Here is an 18,418-nt window from a genome sequence, read left to right as displayed (position 1 = left end):
TTCTGAAGAATTTCCAGCAGTGCCAGTGCACCCGTCAGTGGAAATTCCAGCAGTGCCAGTGCACCCTCAGAGGAAAAGTAATGGCCAGTGTGCCAAAATTTTGATGCAAACCTATTGCTGCTGCTACCAGACCTAGAAAACTTTACATCTGGCCAGCTTAGATTCTGGTGAGTCAAAACAAACTCTACATTAGAGCGCCTTCCCCCAGCCAGACAGAAAAGAACGAAATCACTAAAAAAATGTTTTTTGGAGGTATTTCGCATACGTAAGCATCATAGGATGAAGGAACGAATGTTGCCTAAAAGATCCTACCATTATTATATTTGTCAATTAAAAAAATTAAAATGTTTCTCCTTGTAATCTTTGATTAACCATCATTTTTCCTATATCACGTCTCTCATTTGGTCTTGTAGATTTCATTGTATGCCAGCTGATAAAGACATCACTATTTGTGTGTACATGCTTAAAAATAATGAGAGAACAGAAATAATTTTCAAGCACAGATGTACCATTTTATCTTGATTATGTTGATGTTTTGCTAAGAATAAATTTAACATGAATTACTAGAGCTGGTATGATTACCTACTATTTTGTTTATGTGGAATTTTTCCCATTATAGACACACATTTTGTTCTTCAGTATGTTAAGAATGTCTTCTAACCTACATCTCAGGGATTTTGTAGGGATAAATGAAAGACTATGGTGACTATGTTTTGAAACTTTAGGAAGAAAAATGGAATGATATGCTCTACATTATTATTATTTCTACATGACATTAGATGATTTGGTGTCCAGATAGCTGAAGTTAGGTGTTGTACATCTTATGTTTATCTCATAGGTAATGAAAAAAATTTAAAACTCAGCTCATATTTTGAGTTAGATGAACACAATTTAATTATAGATTCCACATTGGACCAAGTATTATACAAAATTAAAGAAGAGCATTGCTATTTGCCCTAAATAAGACTAAACTTAAATAGAAATTGAAAGACCAATAAATACACACACACTCTTACATATGCTTTGTCTGAGCTTAAGCTGACTTTTATGGTCCAATTGTTAAACATTTAATTGCTTAAATATTTATATACTGAGTTACTACTATATTTTAAGATTATTCTGAGTTACTACTATATTTTAAGATTATTCTGTTCAATTATAATTAGACCTCAAGTAAATATGTTAAGCAACTTATTAGACAAAATTTTATATCTCAAGTTACTTTCTAGAGAGGCTTTGGTTTATCTTATTATTATAATAGCATATTAAAAGTAGTTAAATTTTCTCAAGGTCCATCCATGTTGTCGCAAATGGCAGTATTTCATCTCTTCTTATGGCTGAGTAATATTCCATTGTACATATATACCACAGCTTCTTTAGCCAATCATCTATTGTAGGACACTTCGGTTGCTTCCATGTCCTGGGCACCGTGAATAATGCTGTAGAGAGATCACTGGATCATGTAGTAGATCACTTCTTAGTTTTTTGGTACTCCTGAAACTTACTAGATTTCATTAACCAATGTCACCATAATAAAAATAAAAATAATAATTAAAGGAAGTTAAATTTTTTGTTCATATTTCAAAAGAAAAAAACTAGATACTCCAACTAGGCTGTGAGTTACTTAAGGATATATTGAAATAAATAAGAAATACATAAACTTACCCTGTTGAGGTGAGGTCTGTCTTATTGTCTTTGGTCTCTATTTTCCCATGTCTAACACAATACCTGAAAAAGTAGTTACTCAATAAATGTTTCTGGAGTGCTGATTGGATATGTTTGAATGAACAAACTAAATCTAATTCTCTTACTTTTTTTTTCAGACTCCCAAGAAGGAAATTACAAGTCAGAAGTCAATAGCAAACCCAGGAAGGAAAGGACAGCTTTTACCAAAGAGCAAATCAGAGAACTTGAAGCAGAATTTGCCCATCATAATTATCTGACCAGACTGAGGCGATATGAGATAGCTGTGAATCTGGATCTCACTGAAAGACAGGTAAAGTCAGATGTTGACATAATATATTTTTCATTGCTTTGGGTCAACAATCTTCTTTTGTGATCTTTGAAATATCTAGATCTGTGGTTCTTAAACGCCATTTGGCAGACAGGTGTTCTACTTCATGATACAGTTTCACTCAGCAAAATAAAATTAAGGATAAGATAGTGATATTTTAAAGAAGACTACATTGATTCAGTTTAAGGAATCATTCTTTATTCTATAATTGACCCTTTCTATATTTTTTTGGTTTTAAAATATTATTTCTTTTGTATAATAATGGTATGTGATGAGGAATTTTGTTTGCTTATATTTCAGAACCTCCTTATTTGGCATAATTGAAAGTTGACAACCCCATATTAGTTTTCTCAATTGCTCAGAACAGAGTCTGTTACATTGCCCTAACACATTAATCCCCAAACCTCAATGACATAACCAAAAAAGTTCATTATTTGCTCATTGTTTATACTAACTTTACAAGTCCAGCATTCCAAGTAATCACTCATGGATCCAGTCTGACTCTCTGGCATCTCAATATGTGGTGTCCTTGGTAACCACAGGAGGTAAGAAAGAGTTGGAGGTTTGTGCATTGACCTTTAAATGTTTTCACCTGGAAATGACCCATGTCGCTTCCATTTACACTCTAATGTCCGGAAATAGTCAATTGTGCCACTTAAGTTCAAGGGGGCTGGAAAAAGATGGGAGCAAGGGCACGTAGATCATTGGTAAATATTTTTACCCCATTTCCCAAAATATTTTCAAAATTGAATTAGTCTCAGAAATTCAAAATCTTGGTACCCATTCATTTAGAAAACAATTTGAAATTATTAATGATCTGCGGACTTCAGTTAATAAGAGATTTTTTTTTTTTTGGTTCTTTCTTGAATTTTATTTGAATGGGAAGTAATTTACTCCAATAGTGTACCCAGTACACTCTTGAATGGATTCTGATTCGAACTTGGAGAATCTAGCCTACTGATTGTTAACAGTTGCTAATCTTTAGAAAAACATTCCTGAAAGGCAAATGCAAACATCTTTATGGACAGTGCAGTTATGATTGGCACTGTTAGAACTAGAGTCTCATTTCCTCTTTCACTGTATGCACCTCCTCTAGGGATCCCATTGGAACTAAAGAAATATCAACAGGGTGTGTACAAATTAATACTATCTTAGGAGTGCAAGTTATTTTACCCAGTTTCTTAAATCATCTGCTTTCTTTCTGGTAAATTCTAGCATTTAACAGGATATTTCTGGGTAGTGGAAATGCACGAATGAAGACTTTTATGTGGTTTTATTTATTGGCAGTTTATTTTTTATTAAATATTATGACTAGTACTAAATTATAGAGCACAATATTTTCCTTCTCTTGAACTTCAATACAAAATTATCTCCAAAAGTGTACAACATTTGATGTTCTGGAAAACAGAATCCAAAATCTACATCATCAGACATTTGTTTTACTATTATTTTTTTTTAGCAGGGAGCAAGAAAAAAAATAAGGGAGAGGGGAAGTACACATTAAAGTTTTTGTGCAGAGAGAGTTTATTCTAGGAAATACAACCACATTTTATATGATACATAAAGTAAATAAGAAACTAAAGTTTACTTCCAATCTACAGAAATGATAAGATGCATTACTATGATCTTACTCAAGAGGAAAAGTCAAGATCTGGGCTTACTGTTCTGGAGACAAGCTATGGAGCAGAAGTTTCACTTTTGGTTAAGAACTATTTCTTTTTAGTAGCAATTTTGTAAATTTTGTTTGGGAATTTTAAAGGTATTTTGGATATTTCTTCTTTCCGACTTGCCATTCTTGGGAAAGAATTATGTGCAAAAATTTATTTACACACACACACATGCACACACACACACACACAATTTTAATATTTTCTTTTTTAAAATGTCCCTTTTCAATTTTCTAGCAGTTCAACTTCGCTGTGTAAAAAACACACACATACACACTTAAAAGTCTTAGTGACTTCAAACAATAACCAACATTTAATTTGCTCACAATTTTGTGGGCCAGGGATTTGGGCTCAATTGGACAGTTCTACTACTGTCCTTACCTAGATCCCTCATGGAGCTGTAGTCAACTGGTAGGTGACTAGACTGATTGGTCTAGGCAGCCTCAGCTGAGACAGTGTGTCTCTGTTACATGTGGTTTCATCTTCTAATAAACATCCCAGGATGCTTCAATGGTGGTAGAAGTATTCCCAGGAGTATTTAGAGGAAAAACTCCAATGTTCAAGTGCTTTCAAAGCCTCTGCTTATATCGCTAATTTTCCATTTACTAATGTCCCATTTTTTTTTTTTTACTAATTTTTACTAATTTACTAATGTCCCATTGTCTAATGCGAGTCATATGACCAAGCTCAGAGTCCATGTAGGAGGGGGCCACCTAAGGGCATGGAAGGAAGGCAAATTTTGTTGGAGGCCATTACAAAAACAATCTAACTTAAGAGATAATGTGGTTTTCAAAGACTTGAAAATTATATTATGCAGATTTCTTTTTACCCTATAAATTTTTTTTTTTGGAGTTTTGCAAAATGATATAAAAAGGAGATGCATGCATGTGGAATCCAAAAATGCAAACTAAGTCTTTAGAGGGCATCTATTTGTTAGGCAGAAAATTAAATTGTTATGAGAAAACTCTGAATAAAAATCCTAGATTTCCCAATTAGAATTATGTATTCTTGGGCAAGTAACAATTTCTCCAAAGTGCAAAATGTAAATTAAAACTACTCCATCTTTCTTCTACTCAGGTTCATAAGTCATAGTGGATGCAAAAAAAATTTTAGCATAAACTATGAAGCACAGCTATCATCCTGAGGAATCTTTGCTATGCATGGAGAATTGATTCTCTTTTAACACGAATATTTGTTGAGCTAGATTCCAAAAATAAAATTTTGTTAAAATAAGCTAGACATCCTACTAGAACTTATGGAAGAGGCAAAGATGAAACAAGTATTAACAACTGTGATGAGTGCTGAATGTCACAATAGAGGAATGACAGGCTTGTATGGAGAATGGTTCTGGTTATGACAAGTGTTCATTTTATTTCTACACTTCTGAACACATGAAGTATCTTAAAGTAAGAATCCAAAGCCTTTATTTATGTTTTCTGGCCTGAATTTTATTATCAGAAAAATATTGCATGCTGTCAATTTTGCTAAATTTTAGCCCCCCCTTATGGTTCTGAAAACATATTTCTCCAAGGTACCAGGGCTCTCATCCCAGTGAGATGTTTTCAGTTTATTTTCTTAAGGTTGGGCTTTTAAAGTTATAAATATAGAGTTATAAACTTAATTTTTCTATTTACCTTCTTTTAATCATGATACAATTATTCTATTACATTGATTTTGCAATAGTGCTATATATATTTACCTATATAATCTATATCTTGACCCTATAAATTCTTAAATAACACCTTTTTTGTTGGATTTTCACATGTAAAACATTCTAATTACATATATCTATTTTTAAATTTTTATTCTCCAAGTCTTACGTTTTCCATACATTAAAATAACATGAGATTTAGTAAAGTGACTTAAATGTATATTCCAAAGAATATAATAACTTATTTGATATTGTGCAATATTTTTCTTAACTTCAACAGAATTTTTAGTTTCCTAAAATATTAGTTTTTGATTTTTTAAAAAGCTTTTCAAGATTGAGACACATAGAATTTATGTGTATATAATATAAATGCAGAAAACTAAATATTAAATAATTTCGATCAACAGCAGAATTGTTATAGAAATAACTTTCTCCTAAATCAAATGTGCTTTTTAATCAGAAATAATCTTTAGACATCTTTTATCTAGAATTTTTACCTGTCTATAAAATATGCATATGTATAACTGAAATGTTATTTATAAATATCTTTATCTTGCTTATATTAGCAGTCAATATATCTGCCTCACATTTTATAATGGGCTACATACATGTGATTATAAAGATTGACAATAATGATTTTTTTTTTTTAGAAAAAAAGTAAGCTATGTTAAATTGTTGAATATCATTCAAGACTCAAATTTTCAAATCCCTACCTGAAGAGTAGTTCTAAAATCTCACAGAGACACAGATTCTTGTGTCTTCTGTAATGCAACACCTTTACAGGTCAGAAAGTCTGTAATTCCCTTTGAACTCCGTCTAGACAAAGAAGTAGAAAAAAAAAAAAGGAAAAAGAGCCTCAATCTGCAGAGTAATTTCATGTTATCACCAAGCAATTAAAGAAAATTATTTTATGTTAAATAAAAATGGAGACACTAAAACAAAATTGAGCTTCAAATATTTAAAATTATAAAATAGTATTTAGCAGAACAGTTATCATGCCAGTAATCTTCTGGCTTTTAATTTTCGGCTTCTGGTTTACACATATTCTCATATACCCTTCTCAATCAACAGCTAATTCCAGTTGGCAGAACTACTTGGAATATGTTGAAGAACCAATCAGTCTTGTCCCAAGGTATTTTTAAGTTTGACAAGCTTATTCTGGCTTTCTTTGTCTGTCCAGATGTACTTGGATAAAGCTCCTGCCAAATTTTTAATATCTCACAGTGTGAAGGAGAAGTTACCTGAATGAAATGATATAAGGAGTGACAAAAATGACACTTTTATAGAGTTAAGACTGACACATATAGGAAGAAAGGAGATTCTTCTATTTCACAAAATCATTTCACAGAGCTAATCGAAGGGGCAATGTTGCAGATTTGTAAACTGGGATTGCCAGAATAGATAGACTGAATTCATGATACCTCTGCAAAGATAAATGGAAAATCACACCTAGTCGGATCATATTCCACTAGTGAAAATGAAAGGGACTATGTTTATTTTGTCACTCATAAATCATTAAATGGCTCAATGCCAAGTAATTTCAAAATAGGAATCCATTTTTTTGGATGACTATGAACAAGAATGTTTTGCGTGTTCCAAATAAACAGTGGTTTTGTCTTTTGCTCAATATTTTACACAATTCCTCTCCTTTTGCAAGCTTATTTCTACAAATTTATATGGATACTTTTAGTTATTTAGCTATTTAATTATATCTTTATGATCAGACATATTGTCTATTTAAGGTAATCCAAGTCTTGTAGCCAATGATTTTAGAATATTTTTTCATTTCTTTAGAGTAATATCTAAGAGTCACCTAAAGTAACAGTAAGATATTTATTTTGCTTAAATCCTGTTGTGCCTGCTATTTTGAAAGATTGAACATGATTTGACTCCAGCTGGCAAACGCGGATAGCACCGGGTGAAGGAGCTGTTAGTGGAATATGGGACTGAATCTTAGTTTGAAATGAAAAGAGATATTTCCTGAGTAATGCTGTTTTTTAGAAAGAAATGAAATGCATATTGACAATGTGTGTTGAGCTGTAAAAGCCAGATTCAGCACTGCCTTAGGATCCATAAAACAAAGGCTATGTTGTGAGAAAAGTAATTTAAGATTTTTTTTATTTCTGTATAATAAAGTAAGATCTATAAAGAGCAGATCAACAGATCAATCCTCCCATAAGTTAACTTTCAGAAATATTAGCTGTATAAATAGAAAAACTGGGAAATAAGCAGTTTATCTCTAATCATTTACAAATGTGAATATCCAACTTTGAAATAATGTAGAAAAAAATCTCAGGAAAATATGGCCCTACTCTTATTGAAACAGCCATGAGAATATATAAAGAATCTATATTTTAATGTAGTTAAATTAATAGATAGATAGAGATATACAGATATATCTCTAGCTATATGTATAGATGCATATACATATACATTTATATTTGTGTGTATGTATGTGAATACATACACATATAAAATAATTCTTATTTTAGTAACTTTATTGAAATTTTCTCTAAAGATTCTTGCTGTAAGCATTAATCAAACTGATAAAATGAAAGGATAAGGTTAATTCTTCCCATTAATCTCAGAATTTGCCACATTTTTTTCCTTATTTCGTCAAATGGACACAAATATATTCATTTATATTTAATCAACAATAACATTTGAAACATATCATGCATTGCATCACAGGATCATCCTTTAAAGTGTAATGTTAAAAGATATGCTATGAAAGATTACTCATTTTTCACACTCTTCTTATATACATTTAATTTTTGTATTTGTGTCACTTTTAAAAAATCTAAAACAAAGAAGATTCTGGAAATTTTAATAAACCGATATGTTTTGTATTAACATCTTCAATTATAAAGGGATGTTCTATTACCTAAATAGGTGTATAGAATAGTATATGCATATGTTCTATGACAGCTATAAAATAATAAATTCAGTTTCAAGAAAATAATCTCTAGAGAATTTGGCTATAAAAAACTTTTTAACAATTAGTCTTCCTACTTTCATGACTCCTCATGAAAACCTCAGAGATATATTCAATCTAGGAAGTATGTTTAACTTCTAATATTTTTATCGCTTCTAATTTTTTACACTGAATAGTTTTTTTTCTTATTTTGAAATTTTTCCAGTTTTTGAAATTATTGCCTATTTTTGTGGTCACTGTATAGTCAGTCATATGATAACAATAATTATCATTATAAGTTCTTATAATAATCTTGGATCTAGGAGATAGTCCCTAAATTTAATGAATATGTGTTGAAGGTTCATGTATATTCTCGTACTGAACTTAAAGTTGTCTAGAAATAATCAGAATATTAATTAGATTGAATTAAAAAAGGTTGCCAATATTCTACCATTTTTATAAGAATCACGAGTTCCTATGTTTTAACCAAATATTTATTTTTGATAGTTTCCCACCAATTAGGCAATTGCTAGAGTAAATGTTATTTGAAGTCATTCAAATGGTATATACTGATCATGATATGTTACTATTATTAAAATTATCCCAAAGATTATGCAAGATATTGAAAACACTGTCATTCTAGTTGATCTCAGTACTTTGAATAAGGAGAGATAAATGCTCAGGATATACAAATACCATGTATTCAAGAATTGTTATTCAGAATTTTTTTTTTTAACATAGTAAAAGAGAAAAGTGCCTCATTTAGTTCTGATATTTCCATTCAGATTTGCTGAACTCATTTAGTCATGTAATACTTAGGTAAATAATATTTCACTTAAAACAACTAAAAAGTATATCTATTTTTTTATATTGTGTAAAAAATAGGATTAGGAAAAGTGAATTTTCACTGTAAATGAATATTAATAAAATAGGTCATTTGAGTTGAATTTTATCAGGTATAATAAAAAGAAGTATGATTGTTGGTATTTACTACTATGGTGAGATTTCTAAAAGGTCAGGTTAAAAAAGAATCAGTCTCCTAAGAACTTTATTCTTCATGTGAGTGGTTACTTTGGGTGCATTATTGGAAAGTAGAATGTGATACACATAATTAGCTTGTAATAATACCCATACCATTATAATTTATTATGGAGAATATCATTTATTACTTCAGAAAGTAGTTATTTTTTGTTCAATATGTTAATTTTCCATGACCGCCAATAGCTAATTATATGCAGTTTGTTTAAAATCATGTAAAATAGTAAATGTTTTTATAAGTACAATAGTGAGCTTTCTAAATAGAAAAGAACAGTCTTCAAAAGTGAAAATTATAGAGGTAGGGGTATGATTCCTGGTCATAAACATTGTGCTAAAATAGAGGATAAAGATGAGGGGCAGTCCTCCAAACCAAAATTCTATCTTTATATTATCTGACTCATCAATCTCTCTTCTGGGTATCTACCCCAAAAAACTTGAAAACATTTATTCATGAAGATATATGCAATGCAATGTTCATTGCAGCATTATTCACAGTGGCCAGGACATGGAAACAACCAATGTGTCCTTTGATAGATGATTGGATAAAGAAGATGTGGTGCATAAATTAAAAACAGCTGTAAGGAAAGAAAATACTGCCATTTGTGACAATATGGTTGGATCCTGAGTTTATTATGCTAAGCAAAATAAGTCAGACAGAAAACGTTGAGAACCGTATGATTTCACTCATATGCGGGATATAAAACTGAAAGTAACAAGGGAACAAGACAAACAAAAACTCATAGACACAGACAACAGTTTAGTGGTTACCAAAGGGAAAGCGGCGGGGATCGATAAAGGTAAGGGGGATCAAGTACATGATGATGGAAGATTTGACTTTGAGCGGTGAACACACAATGCAGTACGCAGATGATATATTATTGAAATGTACACTTGAAACCTGTATAATTTTATTAATCAATGTCACCCAATAAATTTAATTTGAAAAAAAAATTGCCATAATCTACCATTTTCATCCAACCTATGTATTGTGGTTGTCTTTAATTATCAACACACAGAGATTTACAGCAATTTTTAATGACTAAATTTATATAGTAATTTTAATATTGCTTTGATAATATGTACTACCAGTTTGGACACTTAAGTTATTTATATTTAATTTTTATAATAAAAAATATGAAAAAAATCCCATCTTTAGTCATGAAATATGTCCTAACCTTGTTCTCCCTCCAGCACACACACACGCACAACCACCTCCCAACCGCATGTTACACTGCTGTAGAAACAGCAGAATCCATTAGTAGCTCCCTCCTACTGGTTTCTCGAAGATACCTAAAGATTTGTTCTCTTAATCAGATGCAAACCTATCTATTCAGGCAGGAAGAGTAAAGAAGTTTCTTTCTCCTTTTATATCGCTACTTTATAGAGCATTCTTGATTCTAATTCTTCAATTCAGCTACTGACTTTGACATGGTATTACTTGGGTAAGTCTTTCCAGGACCTATTTACCTTATCAGATCAGTTGGTATGACCAAATTTAATCACAAGAGAAGTGATTAAACCTGAAAATGGTATTTCTACAATTACTCTTTGCATGTTTTCATATATTAAAGATGTGAATAAATATCTACTAGTGTCTACAGTATTTCGAGTTCTCAAATACAAATGGAAACAGTTGGAATATTAAATTTATACATTCTAGATACTTAGAGACATCTGGGTATGTCACTGAAATATTCAATTTTCATGCAGATGTTTAGTGTTATTATTTCTTCAAATACAGGAATTTATTATATGTAAATACAGGTTATGGAATTACCTAGATTTAACTTTGGATCAATCGATTTGCCTCTGGTCATCTTAGGAAATTATGTGACAATAGAGATACATATTTCATTTGAGTTCTGTAATATATTGTGAACCCTATAAGGACAAGTATTGTGAACTTATACATAGAAGGTTGTAATGTAAATGATTAAATAAATTAAATACACAGACAAAATGAATGTTTAGCAAATGGCAGCAATGATTCTCATTTACACTATTTTTATTGAAAAAAATATGCTTTCTAAATTCTGAAATACATCATTCAAATGAGTTAATCACAGGAAAATTCACATGGCTGCTTTCTTCAGTAAGCAGAGTCAAGATGCGAATAAATGGGTTTTTTTTTTCTATTTAAAGATGAATTTGATCAACAAGGCAATGTAAATACTAAACATTTTGTCAGTGAAGGGATAAAAAGTGAGACTTCTTTATAAGCAGATGTTCTGAAAAGGTCTATAACTGAACATTTAAATATTCACTATTAATATAGCTAGCTATTATTTACTTTTTAAACTTTTAACATGAAGATTTTTTGAAAATAATATTATCTGCATGCAGAGATATTAAGAGCTTGTAAGTTTTGGTTCATAGTTCTTTGATTTCATAAATAATAGTAGTTTTTCATTACTCAGATTTTTGGAATAGTTTATTTTTACCTGAGTTGTTAATTGTACTATGTAGCACAACACTTTATACAGACTCTTGCCTTAGATTCAAGCTTGAAAAAATAAAATATTTTTTAAAACCCTCATTTATTCAGCACTTTTCAAAGAAATTGCAGACTAGACGATAAAATTGACTTTAAGCCTCAATAAAATAACAGCAGTTCACAAAATTTATATATCATGCTCCAAGATAGACAAATATTTTTAAATGTATACAAAATATATGATGAGTACATTTTCTAGAACCTAGGTGTTACCCTACGTTACTAGGATAAAAATTTCAGATGCCAGTAACAGTAAGAGCATGAGATTCCCAGAGGAAAGAAATAATTTGTTGTAATAACTGCATGGCAGCATAGCAGTGTGGGACATTGAGCACAGGGGTAGAGTTTTATGCCATCTCGTGCACCATTGGGGGTATGTCTCAAAAGAGGGATGGCAACAACTCCAATTAGACCAGTAAACGGTTTAAGGATATTCTGTAAAATAGGAAGCTAACCTTTATGTCAGAGACTTCAAATTCAGCCAGTATACTGTTTTTTACATTTCTTTCTTTTCTTGACTGTGAATACCTTGAGAATCAGGACTTTGTCTTACTTATTTGTATATTTCTTACTCCAATCCCTCCCATTTTTGATTTATCACACTACCTGTTACTAGTCATTAAGTATATGAATGTATGACTACATAGACATTTCAAGTCACCAAGGACATGTGAGATTAGTTTTATTCTATTTAAATGCAGATTATTATATGAAAAATGCTTATAAATTTTAATAAAAATAAATAGCATATTTATTTTTTTAATGACATGTCAGGCATTTAAATGACTAAGCTTTAGCTACCTTAAGAATAAAAAAAGGAAAAGCTATTTTTTCAATCTAACCAAATAAACTGAATTATGAAGTGATACTAAATTAAACTATAAAGTGTCTTTATTTATAAAACTGTGTCATTATTATAATAGCAGCATTGACATAATATGTGATTGCTTTTCTGGATTTATTTTTTTAATAATGTGATGCTAGTAGAAAAACATCCTTTTCTCAAAAATCTTCCTCTCTTTATATCAATCTACCTCAATATTTTATAATATATGTGAAAATCAATTTGAATATATTGACTTTTGAAGTTCTTTATTCTTATTTTCATAAGAAGTACCCATCATGGATTTGTTGTTTTTTTCTTTCCATTACTAATTCATAGAGTTCCAGTATAAAATATGTAACCTAACCCCTAAAGAAAATAGTATATAAAGGTATTAGAATTGCTATATAATTATCAAAAGCTTTCACATATATATGTATATATACTTAGTATGCATTTATTCACATATGCGTGTGTACATATAACTACTACTGAAAACTATGCAGTCTTTTATCAGTCTGTTTTAAAAAATTAAAGTGGCAAAATTTCACATGGTAACAGAAAAGAACACAAAATAGCCTTACTATTTCTGAAATTAAAACCATATTCTTACATTTTTTTCATTTAGAATTGCATGGAAAAGTTTTTATATCGATATTATAGAATTACTGTATCTCCTTCTCCCAGAAAAGGAAATAAGTATAGATTTTTAGAAATCTATTTCCCCCATTTTCTGCCAACATTGTTTTGACTGGATGTTTCAGGTCTTGGTGACAATGATGATGATGTGTTTCTTCCATCTGGAATTGTCCATACAGAAAATGTCCCTATGGAGAATCTTGAAAGGCTCATTATTCCAATATTACAAATATGAAAATTGAGGCAAAGAGAAGTATAATTTTCTCAAATTTACAAAGAAAGTCAGAAATGAAGCCAAGAGTAGAACCCAACTCATGTGGAAAAGATCTAATGCAACATGCAACATTAAGCTTGCAAAGGTAATTAAATTGAGTAGCATAATTACACAAATTATAGTACAGGAAAATAGTGTCATATTTACAAACCTAATTATATCAAGTGGGAGAATTACCTGAATGATAGTAATCATATGGTTGGAGTTCACATACTTTATATGCTTTACTTTTCTGATCTGAATGTTTGTCTATGGCCATATCACCCTTAACGCACCTGATCTCATCTGAATGCTTAAAATGTAGGAGTTTAAAATATAACAGGAACAAAAAAATAAAATAAAATAAAAATAAAAGCAAAATCTAGAGCCAAACAAACCCTCAGGATTAAATTTTGGACCATATTTTCCCATCTGTGTTATCTTAGGCAAGTTGTTTAACCTTTGAGTCTCAACTTCCTCATCTGTAAAACAGGAATAATGTTAAAAATATTGGAACAAATTGTTAGTGTTATAAATAGTGGATAAATAGCACCTATTATTACTGTTTGTTAACCCTAAGTAGGTATGTTTTCTTATTAAGTAATAGTACATAGACATCCATCAGTTAGTTTTTAATCAATCTTATTTTACTATATTTTATGAGTTATAATTAGTCCTTTTTTTCTACATTTTCTTAGTCTTTTATTGTCAGATGGATTAATATGTGTATGGGTATTGTATGATATGAGGTTTTAATTAGAATGTAATAGATTGCTGAAAATCTGGAGTTGAGAAACATTTAGGTTTTTTTTTTGGTGCAAACATCTGAGAAAACTACTAGCTTTGTTGGAGTATTGTGACTTGAAGAACACTAAAATAAATACATCTTTGGAAATTATATTTATTTTACTTTCTTTTTAGCAATGTACATTTATGGAAATTGAGATTGCTTCTAAAATATAAATGGAAAATATTAAAAATATTTCTGGAGTAGAATAAAACAGAACTATCTATACGAGATATAAAGACTTATTATGAAATTAAAATAATTAAGACTGTGGTTTCATCACAGGGATAGGAAAATTGAGTGCATCGCTAAAGCTGTACATATGTGGAAACGTGATTTATGACAGAGTTGAAACACTGATCACTGAGAAAAAGGTGGACTATTTAATAAATGGTCCTGGAACAATGTGTTATTATATGGAAAAAGTAATTTTAGATTTTTTTATTTGTAATGTATACTCAAATCAGTACTTCAATTCAAAATATAAACATTAAAATTCTTAGAAGACAACATAGAATAATATCTTAATGGCCTCAGCAGAAAAGTTTCTTCATGAAGACATAAAAGTAATAGGTATAACAGAAACAATTAATAAATTTAAATATATTAAATTTTAGATATTTTGATCATCGAAAGTCTCTAAGGGACAGAAAAAGAAACAATACTTTGAGAGTATATAGTAGTAGCCATATTAACACTCAGAACATTTTGTTAAAATTTTATTAGTTTCAAGTATGCAGTACATTGATCAGACATTTATATAGTTTATGAAACGATCCCTTTGATTACTCTGTCTTCCCTCTGGATCTACACATAGTTATTACCTTACTGCTGTCTGCCATGCTCTCCATCCCTGTGACCCTCTATCAACTACTAATTTGTCCTTCTTTAACCCATCACTGCTTTCTCCCAGCACCCCCATCACCTTCCCCTGTGGCTGTCACCAGATTGTCCTCTATATTTGTGAGTCTGTTTTTGATTAATTTGTTCTTTTTGTTTCTTAGAGTTCACATGTAAGTGAAATCATATGGTCTTTATCTTTATGTCTGACTTATTTCACTCAGTATAATCACCTCTAGGTCTATACATGTCGTTGCAAATAGTAGGATTTCTTTTTTTATGGGTGAGTAATATTCCATTGTATATATGAGCCACAATATATTTTAAAAGTCTATAAAGAATACAATAAAGAATAATTCCATGCAAACAAAATATGTAATGGCATTTCAAAAGAGAGGAAATGCACATGAGCCATAAATATTTTAAAGATGCTTTACTTCATTAGTAATTAGGAATGCAAAATAAGAGCATGGTTAAATAACATTTATAGTCATTTGGAATAAAATTGATAACTCCAGATGTTGGCAAAGATGTGGATCAATAAGAATTCTTACACACTGGACTATGAGGGCTTAAACTGATGCAACTTTAGAAAATAAATTTTACGTATTTCATGTTAAGTTGAACATTCACGCACCCTTTGACCCATTGATGCAACTCCTCAATATATACTCAGAGAAGTTCTATCATATATTTATCAAACACAGATGCAAGAACTTATAATCTCAGTATTAGCATTTAACAAATGCTACCTTGGAATCGCATATTTGCAAAGTAAAACAAAGGTAGGAAAGGCAGAAAAAAGAATGGTTCAAAAGAATATGGACTCATTCTGAGGTAGAATGCTCAAATAAAGTTTTACGAGTGCAGCAGTGGACTATGGTGGCACAGGACAAACTTTCAGATACACCTTCATCAGTAGCTCTCTGAACTGGTTTTAAGTTGATTCAGGAACTTACAGCTAGATACCAAGTCAAAGAACTTGGGAAAGAAAATGTTTGACCAAGATCATTATTAAATTGTTATATCCACATATGGTGCCAGACGGGTACTAGAATTATCATGGTGATCACTCTGTAAGGTATGTGAATGTCTAATCACTATATTGTACATCTGAAACTAATATAATATTGTATGTTAAATATAACTGAAATATAAATTTTAAGAAATGTTAGCCCTAATTCATAAAAACTTTTTAAAAGCCAAATACCTTCGAATAACCTAAAATGAGAGTTCTTTCTCATCTAATTTTTACATTGTGTGCCATAAAATTGAAATGTACTTTGTATGTACCTTCTTAAAGTTCAAAAATTATTATCATGAACATGGCACCTAATTAAATTCAACATTGGTTCACTGTCATATTCACTCCTTGATAATCTTTGTGTAAGCCTGTGAGGAGCTATTCTTTTGTTGACGACAAAAAAGTTGGAAAGCAATATCCATTTAATTTTCTCTTTCTTCTTTCTTTCTTTCTTTCTTTCTTTCTTTCTTTCTTTCTTTCTTTCTTTCTTTCTTTCTTTCTTTCTTTCTTTCTTTCTTTCTTTCTTTCTTTCTTTCTTTCTTTCTTTCTTTCTTTTCTTTCTCTCTTTCTCTCTCTCTCTCTCTCTCTTTTTCTTTCTTTCTTGCTCGTTTGTTCTTTTTCTTTGTTAAAGGTGAAAGTCTGGTTCCAGAACAGAAGAATGAAGTGGAAGAGAGTAAAAGGAGGCCAGCAAGGAGCTGCAGCCCGAGAAAAGGAACTGGTGAATGTGAAAAAAGGAACACTTCTCCCTTCGGAGCTTTCGGGAATTGGTGCGGCCACTCTCCAGCAAACAGGGGACTCTCTAGCAAATGAAGACAGCCATGACAGTGACCACAGCTCAGAGCACGCACACTTATGATATACACAGAGAGGATCAGCTCCATTCTCAGGAAAGGAATGTTGCGATGGCAAGCCTTACTCAAACATCGTTTACACAGAGAGATGACTATGAGAGTGATTTTTAATATTATTCAATTCAGGCATCTCTAGTCTGTTTTTCATGATTTATAGAAGGTTTTACACTAAGTGCCACTTATTAAAGATGCTTCCACAGTGAAGATGGTGATGGTGAACTAACTGGCTTTGAATATTCCAGATGGGTTGGTTATATCTATGACAGTGAACAGGTATGTGTTTGCTTTTGCTTGCACTGAAAATTAAATTGCTATCAAGAGCAAACTATAAGATATTTTTTATTCAAGATGCGTCCAGAATGAAGATGCAGAAGATGAACTTGCTTTGAACATTCCAGATGTACAAGGTGATATGTATGACAGTGGGCAGGTATTTGCTTTTGCTTGCACTGATGATTAAATTGCTATCAAGAATAAACCGTGAAACATTATATCCTGAACAACCACAGTGCCTGAAATCACTTTTAAGTGGATTTAAAATGTATTTTAACTCTGTATATATTACTCTTAAGCCATTTTCCTGTCTTCACTAAGTTTAGCAATGCATTCATATTAGCTGATAAAAATAGGCACTTATGATGACAACCAGAACCAGCTTCTTGTCTTTTTATACATTTTGTCATCCCAGAAACAATCAGCACATGCTTACTTGTGTTCAAGTAGAGAAAATACGTTAGAGTCTGATAGGACATATTCTTGTACCACAGACAAAACAAATCTTATGTTGCATTTTCTATCAACTGCTGCTAATAACATTATTATAAAAATTACCTAGCTCCTCAATTCTTCCTATCTTATAGCTTGAAAAAAAATTTAGGATCATAGGCAAATCAGTTACCTTGCAGAAAAAGCTTTGTATGACAGACATTGTCTGATTTTATTTCTATAAAATGTTAGCTATTATGAATATCATTTAATTATCAAGGAAAAGTTTTCCCCTGATTGATGATGGTGTTAGACAAGTTGCAAAACAAAACGGATTCCTCATTTGGTAGACAATAAAATCTTAAATGTCTTCAAATAAAATTCAGTAAAAACACGTTATTTTTTCATATATGATGTATCATGCAGAACAACAATCTTTGTATTTTGTAAAAAAAAAAATGTTTAATAAATGATCCTTTGTAAATAATGTTGGTCTCCCTACTGTGATTTCCTAAATTTTTACAGGTTTTAATATAAATTCTTAAGAAAGTCCCAAATTCACCTATATGTGTATAAATCTAGATGATCATAAATTAATGAATCATCTACCTTTTTATTTCTAAAATTTTATTATCAAAAAATAAACCCTTAGGTAATCAATGAGCATATAAGAATAGCTACATATATTAACCCATTTCCTTGATTTGAAGAATATGCC

General features: G+C 30.8%; 1 protein-coding gene across 1 annotated transcript in view; it reads left to right on the top strand.

Moving 5' to 3' along the window:
* Window positions 1–18,187, top strand: part of MEOX2 (mesenchyme homeobox 2) — a 60,589-nt gene extending 42,402 nt beyond the window's left edge. The window contains exons 2-3 of the mRNA XM_016165872.2: window positions 1,824–1,996; window positions 16,776–18,187. Of these exons, the coding sequence (XP_016021358.1) occupies window positions 1,824–1,996; window positions 16,776–17,000 (398 nt within the window). The 3' untranslated portion in view covers window positions 17,001–18,187. The remainder of the gene's footprint in view (window positions 1–1,823; window positions 1,997–16,775) is intronic.
* Window positions 18,188–18,418: the final 231 nt, after the last annotated feature.

The sequence above is a fragment of the Rousettus aegyptiacus genome, unplaced genomic scaffold (genome assembly GCF_014176215.1).
Source record: "Rousettus aegyptiacus isolate mRouAeg1 unplaced genomic scaffold, mRouAeg1.p scaffold_m13_p_13, whole genome shotgun sequence".
NCBI classification, from domain to species: Eukaryota; Metazoa; Chordata; class Mammalia; order Chiroptera; family Pteropodidae; genus Rousettus; species Rousettus aegyptiacus.
Note: the sequence above shows the minus strand (reverse complement) of the source record. Positions and strands in the feature narration are given on the sequence as shown.